General features: G+C 43.4%; 1 protein-coding gene across 1 annotated transcript in view; it reads left to right on the top strand.

The window, feature by feature from the left end:
- Positions 1-1,806: 1,806 nt before the first annotated feature.
- ube2ql1 (ubiquitin conjugating enzyme E2 QL1) overlaps positions 1,807-18,994 on the top strand; it is a gene marked incomplete at its 3' end in the record, with an annotated part of 27,444 nt that continues 10,256 nt past the window's right edge. Inside the window, exon 1 of the mRNA XM_084312389.1 lies at positions 1,807-2,175. Coding sequence (XP_084168515.1) covers positions 1,822-2,175 — 354 coding nt within the window. The 5' untranslated portion in view covers positions 1,807-1,821. The remainder of the gene's footprint in view (positions 2,176-18,994) is intronic.

Here is an 18,994-nt window from a genome sequence, read left to right as displayed (position 1 = left end):
ACGATACGTTTAAAAAGTGTATCGTTAATGAACTGTACCCGATATTTATATAATATCGTCATATCGCCCAGCCCTAGCTGAGCCCCCCTAAAGGTCTGATGCTAGAACCGCCCCTGTAATGGACTAAATAGGAATTGGCCTTTTAAATTATGCAAATTAAAGAGTCCTTGCTCCAAACTATAACACATCCTAATATGTGATGGATATCGCATATCGACCTGCATACTGGTGGCCATGAAAACCAACCAAATAATAACCACACTGGCATTTCACTTTAAACATGGCCAAATTAAAGCTGGACTCATCCAAAGCTGCAAGTCTAGCTTGAATCAGAATCAGAAAGGTCTTTATTGCAATGCCAGGTAGTGTTCGCAATAAAATAAAAAGGTGGAATAAAATAAAAATGGAATATAAACTAAATCAGAATAGAAGCATCAATAGAATAGAATATAATTATACAAATACAAATAGGCCAGGGCTGTAGAACTGTGCACGACGATTGTGGTCAAGTAAACGAATTAATATAATAATAAAATATAGCAATCAATACCTTGACATGAACATGGGAGTGTCTCGGCCATATGGGCTAACTATGACGTCTATAGAGTCCAGCCCACTTTTACTTAGCGTTTCATATCTTATTATATACCCTGGCCTCTATTCCAGCATCATCATTATTCATTCAAGCCAGGTACACATAGAGCGGAAACGTCCCACGCCTGGACCGTGTGAGCGCTACTAGAGATAGGAAAGCAGCGAGATTATCGGGGTTGGTGGGTCCAGAGGGTTGGTCCAGCAGCAACGTTACAGCTAGTGTTGCCGCAGCTGCGCGCCGCTCCGCTCACACCAAAGACAGGCTCTCCTTCGCTCCTGCAGGTCACACCGACGGGAGCTTTGTTGGATGTGAGCATTTTTTTCCACTGTCAAACGTGCGGGAATCGTTTCCTCTATTTCGGATTTCCACACGTCTATGGTAAGCATATAATAACGCTATAATCGGTGGGTCAAAAACATTTGATGCGGATTCATGCTATTATGGGTTTATTATATCTCGGCGCGGGCTGTCACTGCTTAGGTCTCGAGCCTCCTCTCTGGCATTGAACGACTGTGTTTGTTGGTCCATTTGAGAGGAGAGAAAAAACGGCCGGATGCCAATAATCTATTTTGGGAAATTGTGTCTATTTGTTGTTGTAGACATCGACCCATTGTGCAATCGTTAAGATGTGTTTATTTGTGTGTACTTGTTTGTTTTGTTTTTTTAGTCGCACCTTGGCGGAACGATGCACTGAGACGCGCACCGCAAGCTCCGCGCTATATCTTCCACCGAGGCTGCAGTGAACGGAGGGGTTGCGGCACCAGGTCGTCTTCATTTGCGGGAGCGGCGGCAGAAGAAGCCGGAGGAGCGGTGATCATCTCGCCCCTGTGCTCGGCGAAATAATAATGGCCACTCTACTGCGGAAAATCGGTCTGATTCGTCTTCACGACCGGGACACGGAGGACCCCAAGCATCACCACCAGGGCTCGCTAAAAGGGACGAAGGGGAGCCAGAAGCACCACCACGCCAAGCTGCACTGTCAGACGACCAACGAGACCAACAACATCCTGAGTACCCCCGAGATCAAGGCGAAGAAGCTGGACCAGCACAGCAAGGACAAGCCGTCCGGGAAGGATAAGCAGCTGCAGGGGAAAGATGCGAAGGAGAAACAGCAAACGGCAGGAGGAGGTGTGATCGCCGGGGTGAAAGCGACCAGTGCGCCCTCGGTACTACCACCACCAGCGCCTCACCGGCAACACTGCACCCAGGTCCGGACGCGGAGGCTCATGAAAGAGCTCCAGGAGATCCGACGGCTGGGTGACAACTTTATAACGGTGGAGCTGGTCGAGGACAACCTCTTCGACTGGAATGTCAAGTTGCACCAGGTGGACAAAGACTCTGCGCTATGGCAGGACATGAAGGAAACGAACACCGAGTTCATACTGCTGAATGTCTCTTTCCCCGACAATTTCCCCTTCTCTCCGCCTTTCATGCGGGTGCTCACCCCGCGGCTGGAGAACGGCTACGTGTTGGACGGCGGGGCCATATGCATGGAGCTGTTGACCCCGCGCGGGTGGTCCAGCGCCTACACCGTGGAGGCCGTCATGAGGCAGTTTGCCGCAAGCCTCGTAAAAGGACAGGTGAGGGTTTGTTTATCTATAAACTGTTAATATCATTTTCACACTCGAAACATATGACCATGTCCATATACCAGAGTCTGGTCATTTGGCACCCATATGCGTCATGCGTAATTAATGCGTAAAACTGCTTTACGCATTAGATTTTTGACCCGTTTGTCAAAGATTAGACCAATGTCAACTCTTGAAGGCTACTGCGGTACTGAAGGCCGGGGGGGGGGGTGTACGTCCTCTGTGCAACTATATACCCCCCTGATCATGGATGGATATGATTAATCGGTATGTGTGCCATTATGGCCGCCATTTCACGATATGCACCCAGTATCTCCTTGATTGTCGCCAGTGTCTCACTGCAGTCTGTAGCCACCCTCTCCTTCAACATAGATCCAGCAGCATTCGATGGAAAGAGCGATTGCCATGAAATGCCAAGGTCACTGTGTAATTTCTAGCCCAATTTATTTCACAATAAATACATTTGGGTGAAATGTTTGAAACAGTACTGGAAGCTCACGATTAAAAACGAGAGAATATCATTTAGCTTCACACAATCTCTCTGTACCTATATGGATAGATGGAGGGTTGTTGTAGTGTCAGCTGGTAGCCTACTGGCCGTCCCCACTGACTGAGACCGACTAGATTATGTAATCCTGTCAAATCTGTTTTTCACATCCACAGTTCACTGCAGCAACACCACCAACGCAATTCCCGACGGTTGCCTTTTAAAACTCATTCTGGAACGTTTTTTTTTTTTTGTAACCATTTATAACATTTTCTATATCCGCCCAGACAAGTTTCTGTTTTTTTGCGGGGTTTATTTTTGGTACAACACACAATACTTGAAATAACATTATGTATTTTGTTCGTTGCATCTGCCTGTGTGGTTGGCGCATGTCCGTTGGCGTCGTTATGACGGCGACCTTTATGTAAACTGTCGCTGGATTTCCCCCCAAAGACCCAAAGTGCTTTTTTTTGGTCTTTGATGACATAACTGAATTATTCTTTGGTCATGGAGTCATCGTGCATCTGTTACTAAAATAGATCACGTTCCCTCAAGGACGTGCGTGTGTGTGTGTGTCTGCAGCAGTTTGTTTGTTTATTTAACAGGTAAACAGATTAATCGGTTCCTTTTAGAATAACCGTGTGCATTTGTATGTACAGTGTATGTTTGTTTGTTTGTTTGTTTGTGTACTGTGTCTGCATGCATGTTTGTTTGTGGATTGTGTGTCTGCTTGCGTGTTTGTGTGTCTGCGTGCGTGTTTGTGTGCCTGCGTGCGTGTTTGTGTGTCTGCGTGTGTTTGGGTGTCTACATGCATGTTTGTTTGTGTATTGTGTGTCTGCGTGTGTTTGTGTGTCTGCGTGTGTTTGTGTGTCTGCGTGTGTGTTTGTGTGTCTGCGTGTGTGTTTGTGTGTCTGCATGCATGTTTCCGTGTTCATCTTGATTTGAGGAGATGAGATGGCTCTGCAGTGCAGCTCCGTAATTTTACAGTGCAGTGTCTTCCTTCTCCAGTCTGCTAATGAAAGCAATATTGATTCATTATGCCTGTGTGTGTGTGTGTGTGTGTGTGTGTGTGTGTGTGTGTGTGTGTGTGTGTGTGTGTGTGTGTGTGTGTGTGTGTGTGTGTGTGTGTGTGTGTGTGTGTGTGTGTGAATGCATACATACATACAAAGGGTTAAATCAAGCATTTTTAAGTGCTTTAGAGGAAATGTCAAAATATTGTGTATTGTGACATAGCCAAAAACATGTGTTTATTTCTTGGACGTCTTCTCATACTGGCTGATACAATCTTTGTCATCCCCGTTTAATGCAATCCGCAAGCATAAGAATTTGACACTAGGCCGCGTAGTACCTTTTCTTAAAAAACGTTGTTTATTACATAAACAAAAGCCTCAGCTCAGATGTTATCAGATTGTATTGTCCTTGCTATCGTCTCCTCTGCTGTTCAGTCCAATAGTGGCTAAGGCCTTGTCGTTAGCCAGAACCCTTCTCCCGTTAGCCGAAGCTAATGATGATGTGTCATTTCCCCCCCCCCACCGGCGAGGGTGAGAGGGATGAGAGTCTCTGATGGTTCCTCTCTCCTGTGGGATTTGTTTCTTAGTCTGCCCTTACCCGGAAGAAAACTGCTGTTATATGATCTTCGTCATAGCAACGACAGGCCCGCCCCTCTTTCCTCGTTACTATGTGCCGCTGCCATGACAACTGCTTTTAAACCTTTACAAGATACAAGAGTTTTATTTGTCACGGCATACAGTTATACAGTGAAATGTGGGGGGTCTCGCCTGCAACGATGTGCATAATACAAGTAATAATATAATATAAGAGTCCAACCAATAGAGCGACATAGTGCAATAACAAGTAAACAAAGTAGGCATATCGGTATCTGTACATTCTTAAAGTGATCTTTCCTTCTGTAAAGTGTCCGTAGTGTGAGCGTGTGCAGCATGAGTGTGTGTGTGCTCATGTTAAAGTGGCTGCTAGTGTGTGAGCGTGTACAGTGTGTGTGTTGTGTGTGTGCTCATGTGTGCTTGTGCGTGGAGAGTTCAGTGTTCAAGGCTCTGATGGCCTGTGGGAAGAAGCTGAGCCTAAGTCTGTCCTCGTTACTGGTGCTCGCAGGCGTTTGCCTGACCGCAGCAGCATGAACAGGCTGTTGTTGGGGTGGTGAGGGTCTTTCATTATCCTGCAGGCTCTGGATTTGCACCTCTTGTTGTATAGGACCTGCAGGGTTGGTAGTGCAATACCCGTGGTATGCTTGGCTGAGCGCACCACTCTCTGTAGGGCCTTCTTGTACTGTGCCGTGCTGTTGCCATACCAGGCAGTGATGTTTCCAGTCAAGATGCTCTCTACAGCTCCGGAGTAGAAGGACTGGAGTATCTTCCCAGATACTTCCTTAACTGTCTCAGGTGGTAGAGGCGCTGCTTCGCCTTTTTTACGACTGAGTCTATGTGTGTTGTCCATGTCAGGTCCTCTGAGATGTGGACCCCCAGGTACTTGAAGCTGCTCACCCTGTCCACATTAAAACGTCTGTTTCATTAATGTCAAAACTAGGCCTGCCGCGATAAGCAATAAATCGATTAATCGGCGCAATAATGAAAATGAATGCAATGATTTTGACAGGCGTGATTAATTGCTATTTGCGCGTTTGTTTTAATGAGGAGTCAGTCACTCTCCGTGTGGGGGGCCGCTGGCCTTACTACAGAGTACAGCACGGGAGCTCCGTGGGGCACTAGCAACGCCACATAGCTTAACTACATTTCTTAATAGTGTTGCTCCTTTTAACCAAGTAGCGTTCTTTGTAGTGTAGCTATTTTTACTGCCCGGAGAAACTGGACTGCTAAATAAAGATTAAAGATCTAGCGTTGATGCTATTCAATGCTATCAACATTAGCTAAATAGCTAACAAACGAAATACAATGTATAGCATAGCTACAACACAGAATAACGTTAATACAATTACATGCATTATTGTTTACAATGAACGGGTGGGGCTAGTCAAAGGACTGGACACGGGGACAAGTTAAACATGAATTAATTTATTATAACAGGTAGTTTCGAGTCGTGCCTACGCACCACAGGGCTACTATTCTATTATATATGGCTTTGACGCTTCCTCCTCATCGTTGATTGCCTGTAGTAGCTGCATCTAACGTTAGTAGCTAACGTTAAAACTAACCTAAAGTTAGTTGTTCACCAACAATCTCAACATTTGTTTTATCATTAGCTCAAAAACACAGAACCGGATGAGACAAGTTGGCCGCTCATAGGTGCTGATAGGATAATAACAACAATACTTCCGCTCCGGTCGTGGGTGGGTTTCAAAATAAAAGTCTAATACACAGGAAAAGACGTTTATTTTGTACAGCGTTTTCCTCCACGAGTACTCGAGTACATCATGTGATCAATCGATCTGGATTATTTTTGCCCATCCCTAGTTTATCCTGTGCTGAAGTCTCCATTCCAATAGAGATAGTATATTTTGGTGTTTATTTGATTATTGTTTCACTGCCTTTTTATTTATTACGTTTCCACAGTTTTTTCCTCATACTTTATTAACATTTTGTACATGGTACCGCAAGGTACATTAATAATACATGTACATGTTAAAAGGATGACACAAAAAGCCAGACAGAGGGCTTGTTTCCAGTTTGTTTGTTTTATAATAAACAATCAAACTGAGCATTTTTTTATTTAGGATATTTAAAATGTCTTCCAATGTTAAATAAAGGTTTATTGCACTTTGAAACGGTTTCCTTGCATTATTATGCTATTATTATATTAGTAAAAAAAAATAAAAAGGTTAATTGAAAACTTTTGGGAAATACATTTCTCAACAAAAAAAATCTCTCAAAACCGCAATAATATCGCTTATTGCAATATTTTCTGGGACAATTAATCGCCCAGCAAAATGTGTTATTGTGACAGGCCTAGTCAAAACTCTCTCTCTGACCATTGTGCCTGCACTGTTCCCTGTCCTTATCAGTTATTATGTTTAACAAGCTAAAGGACCTTGAAGCCCTGGGCTCTCTTCGTCTGCTGCTGCAACACCCTCTCTGACTGCCAGCCACTTTTAAACCGCCTCCTCCACCACCACCATGCACATTTCGACCTCTGACCTGGCCCCTTTAGATGCTGTCATCTCCCCCAATATACATTACATACATTGAAAAACACCGTTTTCCTTCACTCCCCCCTTTGATTCTAAATCAAGCTTCAGAATCATAAATCATTATTTGGTTTCGAAACGATTATACCAAAAATAGAAGCAAACCAACCTCATCTCTCGTGCACAAGAAATGAAGAAGGCCCACGGTCAACCCAATGATCTTGCTGTCTGATGTCTGTTTGCGCCTCCCTTCGTGCACAAAGGGAACCGAAACAGACCACCAAAACCAACAACATCCAACGACTCATAACAATTAGGGCCCCTTTGTCTGCTCCCAATAATTCTATCTTGTTGTTTTATTGTTTTTCCCACCCATTGCAATGTCCATTTTCCCCCTTTGGGAATTATTCTCTTCAGATAGGAAACCCTCTTTTCTTTGTGGTCCCGAGCTAAACTCACCTTTCCCCTCCCTTGATCCTACTAGAGGAATGGTTTATCTGTCCCGAGAGGACTATATTAAACATACTACAGGAAATTGTCATAAATTCTCCCTCCCCCCTATACCTTATATATCTCTATCTTATATATCCATATATAAATCATCTCTTACTTCTGTAAATTATTATCAATAAACATACAGGACTTCACGCTGTCATCTTCATGCTGTCTCTTGTCTCTGGAAGGAAGTCCCTGTTTTTGTTCAGCTTTCAACAATAAACCCGCCCATGCTCTGTTGTTTCAAAACGCCTCGACACAGCGTCTCCGCAGGAAAGCCCCCTCCGATGTCTGCCCCTGGGCAACACCGCCTGCGACCGCTGGTCTCCGCCCCGTTGGCCGTCTCCACCGCCGTCGATGGTCCTCCCTCGCTCGCTGTCGGTCATCTCCAGACTCTGAAAGCAGAAAAACGACTTTCCCTTGTGTTTTCTATTAGTCTACCACCTTCTCAAACACCCATCTCTGTCCTACAGGGCGGTTGCCTGTCATTTTCCGTCGCGACACTCAGCCTTCGATACCCACTCTGCGCAACTCTTCGTCCCAGGTTGGCCCCCGGCACGCGCCAGTTCTTTCTGATGACTGTGTACTCTGAAAAGCCCTGGCCCTACCTGTCAAGGTGTGAGAAGGAGCAACTGGAAATTAACACTTCTTTATTTCATAATTAACCTATTTAATTAACTGCACCACATTTCTCTGTGAAGTTCTTATTTAATCCTCTTATTTAATCCATTGTATAATTAAACTATTTAATTACCCTGTATATCAATATTATTATTATAATAATTCCCTCTCTCCCTGCTTCAGTATCACCACTAGATGGCAGCAGATATCTATAGAATCACTCTGTCATCATTTCCTGATAACTTCCCTGCACTACCCCCCTCCGCCACTAAAGGGTTGCAGAGACATTTCCCCACTCCCACCCCTAGATGGCGGCCAACTCAGTCTAGAGTACTTTAGCTGACATGTCTCTAGTTCATTCTTATCTCGTGGAGCCTTACGGCCATCTTGTCTGCTCAGTTTTGTTGACATTCTCTCCTTATCTGGTGTCAGCCTCCTTGTGGCTCTTTGCGGCCATCTTGTCTCTGTGCCTAACTGCTGACCTTCAGAGCACTGGCTCTGTATTAAGGCCTCTGCATGCTACAGAAACTTCAAAGCAACTGCAACACAACATCGACAAAGCAACGGTGTTTTAGACACTCTGCCTTTATGCTTCTGCAACATCGACGCGCAAAGTTAGTTTAACTAAAGTTAGTTTAGGTTCGTGTTAACATTAGATAATGTACAAAATAAATGTATTTCCGGTGATTTTAGACGTCGCTCTTTTATTTTGAAAACCCCCGACCGGAAGTGTTATAGTGTCTGTTGCTAGCAGCTTAACTTTCTGTGCTTTTCGAGCTAACGTTACCGTAACATCATTAGTTTCCAATGGAGAGGACCTCGGCTCACATGCAGCTCAAACTACCTATTGGAATAAATTAATTGATTGATGTTTAACTTGTCCCTGTGTGTGTCCAGTCATTTCGACTAGCAAACGTTGTATTTAACGTTACCTCAGGACGGATACCATTGTATTTACTTGGTTAGCTATGTAGCTAATGTGGATAGCATTTTGAATAGACCCAATGCTAGCTGGCTGGCTACAGCTTTATTTACTAAATTATGGAGGCTTTTTAATCGTCAAGGTAAGAGAGGATTTGTCATGATCAACTGAAGGCGTATGCTATGGAACAATATGTGCTAGCGTCAACGCTGGAAACAACAATGGAGGATGATATTCTCTGCGGGACTAATATTATTCGATGACAGCCCCGCCCCCATTCGCTAACCAACCAATCACTGCTACGCAATATCAACGCAACGGTTGTTTAGGTTAGATTTGAGGGACATGTACGCAACGTCCAAGCAACACAGTCTACAAGACCCTCTAAAACAACCGCGCTAAAATCGCGCCGATGTTGTGTTGCAGTTGCTCTGAAGTTTCTGTAGCATGCAGAGGCCTTTACCGTGGAGACACAAAACTGACAATTTCCCCTTTTTCTTTTTCACTGTCCCTTTAATGCCTCAATCACTCTCTCGCTCTTGATTGACTCTGTCTCTCATACTATCTTACGCTTCCGTACTCTTACTCATGGCTTACAATCTTACTGTGGTTTACATGGCTTACTGTGGCTTCTCCTGTCGTACTTGTGATTTTCCTGTCTGTGAAGATGGCTACTCTTAAACAAACGGCCGCTGCCCTCCCTTCAAAGGCCTAAAAAACAGCTGTTTTTCTCTCTTTTTTATCCATATCAGGGGACGCTTATCCCGGACTAAACTCTTGCCTGATCGGACATAATACACACTTTAAGGTAAATCTCCATTCGGCTCTCCTCCTGTCATAACAAATTCCGGCCGTCTTGAGACCACAGCACCAGTCTAAGGTGAGCCGTCTCAGGCGACGGTCTTGTCATAACAACCCTCTCTGACTGCCAGCCACTTTTAAACCGCCTCCACCACCACCATGCACATTTCGACCTCTCTGACCTGGCCCCTTTAGATGCTGTCATCTCCCCCAATATACATTACATACATTGAAAAACACCGTTTTCCTTCAATGTCATAATAGAACATTCTAGAAAATGTCTGGTGATGGCACAGTATGATGTCATAATCAAACATTCTAGAACATTTCTGATGTCACAATCAAACATTCTAGAACATTTGTGTATCTATTCATCAATTCTCTCAGAAGATCTCATTCTGCATCTTTGAACAGTACTGAACAGATTGACTAAACAACATAGATTGAAGCCTGCATTTCTCAACCAAGGTGCCTTGCCTACGTTTTGCTGTGGAAAGGTGAGTGTCCATAATGGCTATAGCTAGCTGTTCTACTTGAATACTGAATGTTAATATTGAATCAGACAATATTGAATGGGCTGACCCCTATTAGTCTATTAGTCGAATAATCGGTCGAAAGGAGCCGTAGTCGACTAGCCAACCTCTTAGTCGAATACAAAAAAAATATATATATATATATTTATAATTTCTTTTATTTTTTATCATTCTTTCCAAAAGAAAAGAGGCCTAGAAGCGTGGCTAACAGTAATGGCACGGATACCAGAGGCTAACTGCCTACGAAAACAGGCACAGAGGCACTGAAATAGGATTTCTCTCATCTAATGAACACACTAGACTAGACAAATATCAAGATGTATCCATCAGTGGACCAATTGCATGCTTTTGCAGAGGACAAGAAGCCTTCAGTCGACTCCTTCAGACATTAAGCACCCACCACAGCCCAAATGCAATGATATAAAAATAAATAAAAATAAAATATTTAAAATATTATAAAAAAAAATTAGCCGACCAGTTCTAGAACATTCTAGAACATTTATGATGGCACAGTATGATGTCATAATAGAACATTCTAGAACATTTGTGATGTCACAGTATGATGTCATAATCGAACATTTGTGTATCTATTCAACAATTCTCTCAGAAGATCTCATTGTGCATCTTTGAACAGTACTGAACAGATAGACTAAACACCCTAGATTGAAGCCGGCCTACCGGTTTGCTGTGGAAAGGTGAGTGTCCACAACGGCTATAGCTAGCTGTTCTACTTGAATACTGAATGTTAACACTTTGTTTGCCCAAGCTTAATTCCTTTTTAACTCCTTGAATGCCCAGGGCCTCTTCAATGTTAACGTTAATATTGCCTAATCTATGTTTTAAATTATGGCTATATGTCTAATCTGCCCGTCGCTTATCAAAGACTCATTTTCTAGTCAACATTGTCGTAGCAGATTGTTTTTTTATCGCTTCGTTTCCGTTTTCTAGCATTTTGAAAATCACTCGTCTTCACGGAAAAAATAAGACATTGCATGATAATCGCCTTTTACTGGAATATTCTAGAACGTTGTCATTGTTCTGCCTATTTATGAATCGTTTTCAAATAAACACTAGATTATTGATAGTATATGTGTGTGCATGCACGCTCGTGCCGCGAATTGAAAATCGATTCTCCTAGTTACTGACCGTGACTGACAGCCAAACAGCAATATCACATAATCACATAAAAGCTTATATCTCTGTGAAAACGAGTCTGATTATCCTAATACTGGTTACATAGATTCCTTACCAGAGATCAGATGGTATCCAAATGGATTATTCCAATTCCTGATCGCCATTCGAAAAAAATCGATCTTTTTATTGATCCACCGAGTATAGTGTAAAAACACATAATCCCAGCTGCTCTGAAACTCCAGAGTGAAACTGGTCGACGGCGGTTGCATGAGTGAGAAGTAAAACGTGGATTCCGGGTTTTTTTTTCTCATTCATTTTCATTGAGTTCAATCCAAAAGGGTGAATTACCATCTGGGAGACGATAGGGGGCGCTTTTTTCACATCTGAGCGCCTGGAGTGGGTGACTTTGCCACGCTTCTAGGCCTCTTTTCTTTTGGAAAGAATGATAAAATTTGTTTTTAAAAATAATAATAATTTATATATATATATATTTTTTTTATTATATTCACTAAGAGGTTGGCCAGTCGACTACGGCTCCTTTCGACCGATTAGTCGACTAATCGATTAATAGGGGTCAGCCCTAGCATAGTGTAACCCGACACTTCCTCAAACAGGGTTTGACAGGCAGAGAACTCGCGAGGAGAGGGAGGGAGAGAGAGAGAGAGGGACGGCGGGAGGGACTGCAGAAGTGTGTGTAATGTCACGAAAATGTGAGTCTCTATCTCTCTCTCTCTCCCTCTCTTTCTCTCTCGAACGCAGTGAGCGCTCCGTAATATGATCATGATCATTATGATCGACTGGAATAAAAATGTATAATAATAGGTTTACTACTTACATACTGTAGTTGTCTCCTTAATACTGTGTAGTTGATTAATGTTACCTAAATGTCATAAGTGAATTATATAGAAACAACTCACCAAAATTGACTATTGCACAACTGATTTGACCAAAAAAAGATGGTGAAAGATGCGAAGGAGAAACTGCAAGCGGCAGGAGGAGGTGTGATCGCCGGGGTGAAAGCGACCAGTGCGCCCTCGGCACCGCCACCAGACGCGGTCCGGACGCGGAGGCTCATGAAAGAGCTCCAGGAGATCCGGGGGCTGGGTGACAACTTTATAACGGTGGAGCTGGTCGAGGACAACCTCTTCGACTGGAATGTCAAGTTGCACCAGGTGGACAACGACTCTGCGCTATGGCAGGACATGAAGGAAACGAACACCGAGTTCATACTGCTGAATGTCTCTTTCCCCGACAATTTCCCCTTCTCTCCGCCTTTCATGCGGGTGCTCACCCCGCGGCTGGAGAACGGCTACGTGTTGGACGGCGGGGCCATATGCATGGAGCTGTTGACCCCGCGCGGGTGGTCCAGCGCCTACACCGTGGAGGCCGTCATGAGGCAGTTTGCCGCAAGCCTTGTAAAAGGACAGGTGAGGGTTTGTTTTTCTATAAACTGTTAATATCATTTTCACACTCGAAACATACAGTATGACCATAATACCAGAGTCTGGTCATTTGGCACCCATATGCGTCATGCGTAATTAATGCGTAAAACTGCTTTACGCATTAGATTTTTGACCCGTTTGTCAAAGATTAGACCAATGTCAACTCTTGAAGGCTACTGCGGTACTGAAGGCCTGGGGGGGGGGGGGGGGGGGTGTACGTCCTCTGTGCAACTATATACCCCCCCTGATCATGGATGGATATGATTAATCGGTATGTGTGCCATTATGGCCGCCATTTCACGATATGCACCCAGTATCTCCTTGATTGTCGCCAGTTTCTCACTGCAGTCTGCAGCCACCCTCTCCTTCAACATAGACCAGCAGCATTCGATGGAAAGAGCGATTGCCATGAAATGCCAAGGTCACTGTGTAATTTCTATACATTTATTTCACAACAGTTGGGCTTTTTACACCCACGCAAATTGGGTGAAATGTTTGAAACAGTACTGGAAGCTCACGATTAAAAACGAGAGAATATCATTTAGCGTCACACAACCATATCTCTCTCTGTACCTATGGATAGATGGAGGGTTGTTGTAGTGTCAGCTGGTAGCCTACTGGCCGTCCCCACTGACTGAGACCGACTAGATTATGTAATCCTGTCAAATCTGTTTTTCACATCCACAGTTCACTGCAGCAACACCACCAACGCAATTCCCGACGGTTGCCTTTTAAAACTCATTCTGGAACGTTTTTCTTTTTTTTGTAACCATTTATAACATTTTCTATATCCGCCCAGACAAGTTTCTGTTTTTTTGCAGGGTTTATTTTTGGTACAACACACAATACTTGAAATAACATTATGTATTTCGTTCATTGCATCTGCCTGTGTGGTTGGCGTTAAGCCCATGTCCTTTGGCGTCGTTATGACGGCGACCTTTATGTAAACTGTCGCTGGATTTCCCCCCAAAGACCCAAAGTGTTTTATTTTGGTCTTTGATGACATAACTGAATTATTCTTTGGTCATGGAGTCATCGTGCATCTGTTACTAAAATAGATCACGTTCCCTCAAGGACGTGCGTGTGCGTGTGTGTGTGTGTGTGGTGTGTGTGTGTGTGTGTGTGTGTGTGTGTGTGTGTGTGTGCGCGTGCGTGTGTGCGTGTGTGCGTGCAGCAGGCAGTTTGTTTATTTAACTATAGGTGAACAGATTAATCAGTTCCGTGTGCATTTGTATGTACAGTGTATGTTTGTTTGTTTGTGTACTGTGTCTGCATGCATGTTTGTTTGTGGATTGTGTTCGTGCGTGTTTGTGTGTGCGTGCATGTTTGTTTGTGTACTGTGTGTCTGCGTGTGTGTTTGTGTGTGCGTGTGTGTTTGTGTGTCTGCATGCATGTTTGTGTGTCTGCATGCATGTTTGTTTGTGTATTGTGTGTCTGCGTGTGTGTTTGTGTGTCTGCGTGTGTGTTTGTGTGTCTGCGTGCATGTTTCCGTGTTCATCTTGATTTGAGGAGATGGGATGGCTGCTCTGCAGTGCAGCTCCGTAATTACAGTGCAGTGTCTTCCTTCTCCAGTCTGCTAATGAAAGCAATATTGATTCATTATGCCTGTTTGTGTGTGTGTGTGTGTGTGTGTGTGTGTGTGTGTGTGTGTGTGTGTGTGTGTGTGTGTGTGTGTGTGTGTGTGTGTGTGTGTGTGTGTGTGTGAATGCATACATACATACAAAGGGTTAAATTAAGCATTTTTAAGTGCTTTAGAGGAAATGTCAAAATATTGTGTATCGTGACTAGAGCTGCCGCGGTATTGATGTTTTCCTTACCGCACACATTTGCAATATATTTCCTACCGCCGCGGTATTACCGCACACACACACACACAAAAAAAGTTTGAATGCATTTTTTTTGTAGTCTACTCTTTATATAGCATATAGCCTGCCTCTAGTCTAAATGTCTATCTTTAGAGGATGACTTTGCAGCATGAATATTGTTTGGGATTCGGCATGCACGCATTCGTTATTAAAAGTGAAACACGGATTCGAAGTCTCCCCTCGGTGTCGCGCCCGCCGGTTACCCCCCCGACCCTTTCTTCTTATTATTATAACGTTACTACTTATGATTACAAAGGCATTCGATTTGTGGCATTAACGTTAGTATAGTTACACGTTCGTATTTACCGGACCACATAGCAAGGCAAGCGTTACTCAATTAATATCTAAGTTCCTTTCTTTGCTCAGAGCGTGCCGAGTTGTACCCATTCTGCGGTCTGTTAATAAAGTTTTCAATCAGACAAGTGTATAGAACGAAGGGCTTTTATTATAACATTTCGTTGCAGTAAAATCATTATGCCTCGTTCCCTGAGGAGCGACGGCGTCGGTAATCCACTCGGGTCTCCGGTGGGAGCTAACGTACTATTAGCCGTGTTGTGATGGCTGAGATTCAGGAAGTAAACGCACTGCAAGATGCTCCAAGCATGTGACGCGTATCCCTTCTGACCAATCAGTGGTCTGCAGTGTTTCATGTGACTTTTCTGGTACCCAATAGGGTCGCTTGGAATCTCGACAGAGAAGTAGGGTATATCTGCAGAGCCGCAAACCCAACGAGAGCGTAATAATAATAATAATATAATAAAAAACAGCGGTGATGCCGGTATTCAGCCCAACGCTGCAGTGGGCATGATGTAACAGCGATACCGCGGTAATACCGATACCGCGGCAGCTCTAATCGTGACATAGCCAAAACATATCGTGATATCATTTAGAGGCCATATCGCCCAGCCCTACATACATACATACATACATACATACATACATACATACATACATACATACATACATACATACATACATACATACATACATACATACATACATACATACATACATACATACATACATACATACATACATACAAGTTTCAAGTTTCAAGTTTCTTTAATAGTTGTCATACAGAAGTACAGAATACTTTCATACAAAATGCTTCTTACTGTTACGCTCCAGAGACTGTGCTAGACAAGATAGTATCAAATAACAAATAACATCAAATAACAGGATAGTATCAAATAACATACATACATACATACATACATACATACATACATACATACATACATACATACATACATACATACATACATACATACATACATACATACATACATACATACATACATACATACATACATACATACATCCATCCATCCATCCATCCATCCATCCATACATCCATACATCCATACATACATACATACATACATACATACATACATACATACATACATACATACATACATCCATACACACACACACACACATACATACATACATACATACATACATACATACATACATACATACATACATACATACATACATACATACACACATACACACATACACACACACATACACACATACACACATACACACACACACACACACACACACACACACACACACACACACACACACACACACACACACACACACACACACACACACACGTGTGTTCTGATTCCCTGTGCTGCTCTACTTGCTGCTCTCTCCTACATGCTGAAAGAACAGGACCTATTGGCCAGCCATCCTTCTGCACTGTGTCCCTATGTCAACAACACTGACACACGGCTTGTTGACCTGTTCTATCTTTAGTAGGAGAGGACACACATAGTGACAAATAAATGAGCTGAAAGTCAACAAAACTATTTCCTCACCTGCAGATCCACACACACACGCATGCATGCATGCGCCATATGTACACACAAACACAGATACTGTAGGCTACATCCATTAGGGTTGTCCGTGACAACATCAATTCTTAGTTGACTAACAGTCATAGGACTAATCGATTAGTGGATTTAATCGACAAATCTGTAAAATGTAATAATGAGGAGCTCTTTAGATCTAGTGCTCACCTGAGATGTGCTTATCGTTTTCAGGAAACTTAATTAATTAATTAATTAATTGATAAGGCCAGTGTAATTTTTTAATAAATGATTTTTGTCAACGTAGCCTTGATCAAACCAAAACCTACTATGGATTTCTTCTACTCGAAATACGTTTCCTACTCTCTCCTATACCCTTAGGAGCTATCAACCAGGAAACCACACGTAACCATTGTGTGCTAAAAATCATTAAATACAGCTCACACAGACATATCTCCAGTTCTAAATATCAGAATGTATTATTGTGGAAAAACGGGGGCATTGTAATTAATCTTAACATATATGCCATACATGACATACAGATAGACAGTAGCCTACTGCTACATCTAGACATTTATGACACCAGATTTACAAATACAGTACTGTTTGTTTGTGATACAAAAATAGTCTAAAAAAGAGTATAGTATACATTTGACAAAGAAACTGTACATTGGAGGAGGTTGGGCGGGTGGGGTGGGGTGGGGGGGATCGGTAACTATACATTGGATTATCGACGATTGTGAAAAACAGGGGCATTGTATGACTTACTTGACTTGACTTAAGCCTTTGCACTCCCTGCGGAGCATAGGCCATTGGCACATAGGCATTGTATAGTTATTACAAAATTGACTTCAAAAAGGCTCCATCGATCTATCGATGTACAGTAGTGAACAGAAGAGCGTGGTGCCCGAACATGCACATTACACTTGAGTCCAGGAAAGCAAAGCAACAATACGTCTCTGTGACGTGTTTGAACCCATTCCTCAACAACAATGGAGTTACATGACTTCTGGATACAAGCTCTCATCCGGCGTGTAGCATACTCTGGTGAACCATGACGTGAGACATTTAACAGGCTGTCGGACCATCTCTCTCAGTGCGAGGCTGAAATAACCATCGTATTTCACAGTTCAGTGGATGACAATGAAGTAAGCCCCTTGCAGTGCAGTGCAGATGTAGTTTAAATGACATTGTTTAAATATTAGGGGGATGGAAATATAAAGGAGCTCCAAAAAAAGGAAAATATGGGGACAGAAAACCTCTTGATCAGGGAAAACCGTCCTGGAAAACCTGGAAATTCAGACTAGATTTCCAGTCATGGAAAACCTGGAAAATACAAAAATGACCTAGGCTGATATCCTGGAAAGAAATCTATGTTGTCTTGGAAATGTTTTTTATTGTATCTTAGACACAGATCACCTCTAGGTGTGTATTTTGTTTGAAACTCGATTGTTGCTGGTCTCCTCTTGTTGTTACATGAACCCTGCATTGTTAAAAAAAAAAAAAGTCGATACTAGACCTGCTGGTAAATTATATGACCGTTTGTGAGCTGTCCTGGATTTTAGAGGAAAAAGGATTTCTCAAAAAGAGATATTTTCATTCAAACTTCAGGACGCACAGAGGAAGACGCACTCTAAAAAGCTGTGGAATACCAAATTACCTATGAAGTGCACACTTGTAATCCGTAAAGTACCCTTCCTCAGTACCCTTCCTCAGTGCTCTTCCTCCTCATCGATTTTAGATCTAGGGGAGTTGTGATCTCTGTTGGCGGCTGAAGGCAGTCTGATACTTTATCCTCTATTCGTGTTCAGACTGCTGGCAGTCACTCTGTCTAGACCAGTCCTGGGCCATGAGCTCCACATGGGCTACCCCTCCCCCATGTGACGGAGATGGTGGTGACGATGATGATGACGATAATGCCGGTGATGATGATGACGATGATGATGATGCCACAGATCCTTGTTTGTTTACCCCGACCCCTTGGCACATGTCTACCGACCATTACGCAATCCCCCCCAGCCCCAAAGCCGCTTCCCAACATGCACCGGGGCACTCCCTGCCCATTGACTGATCCCCATTCACAAGATTACCCAGCAGCCACTTTACAGAAGTGCGTCCCTCTCGACGAGCGAGCAAGCGAGTGCTTAGCTGATAGATAAACACTGACATGGCACTGTTTGGGGCCTCCGGCTCTCACCCGACACAGCATGGAAACACACACACACACGCACACACACACACACACACACGCACGCACGCACACACACACGCACGCACGCACGCACGCACACGCACGCACGCATGCACGCACACACACACGCACGCACACACGCACGCACACACACACACACGCACGCACGCACGCACACACACACACACTCACACTCACACACACACTTGATCTCCCTGTCTCTTTCTCATTCTCTCTTATTCTCTCTCTCTCTTTCTCTCTTTCTCTATCACACACACGCAAACATGGACTCGCCCCTTTCTTTTACTTAATCTCCGTCATGCGTGTGTGTCTCTATCTCTCTCCCTCTCTCTCTTTCTGTGTGTGTGTCTCTCATTCTCTCACACACACA

Source organism: Notolepis coatsorum (assembly GCF_963971535.1).
Source record: "Notolepis coatsorum genome assembly, chromosome: 4".
Classification (NCBI taxonomy): domain Eukaryota; kingdom Metazoa; phylum Chordata; class Actinopteri; order Aulopiformes; family Paralepididae; genus Notolepis; species Notolepis coatsorum.
Note: the sequence above shows the minus strand (reverse complement) of the source record. Positions and strands in the feature narration are given on the sequence as shown.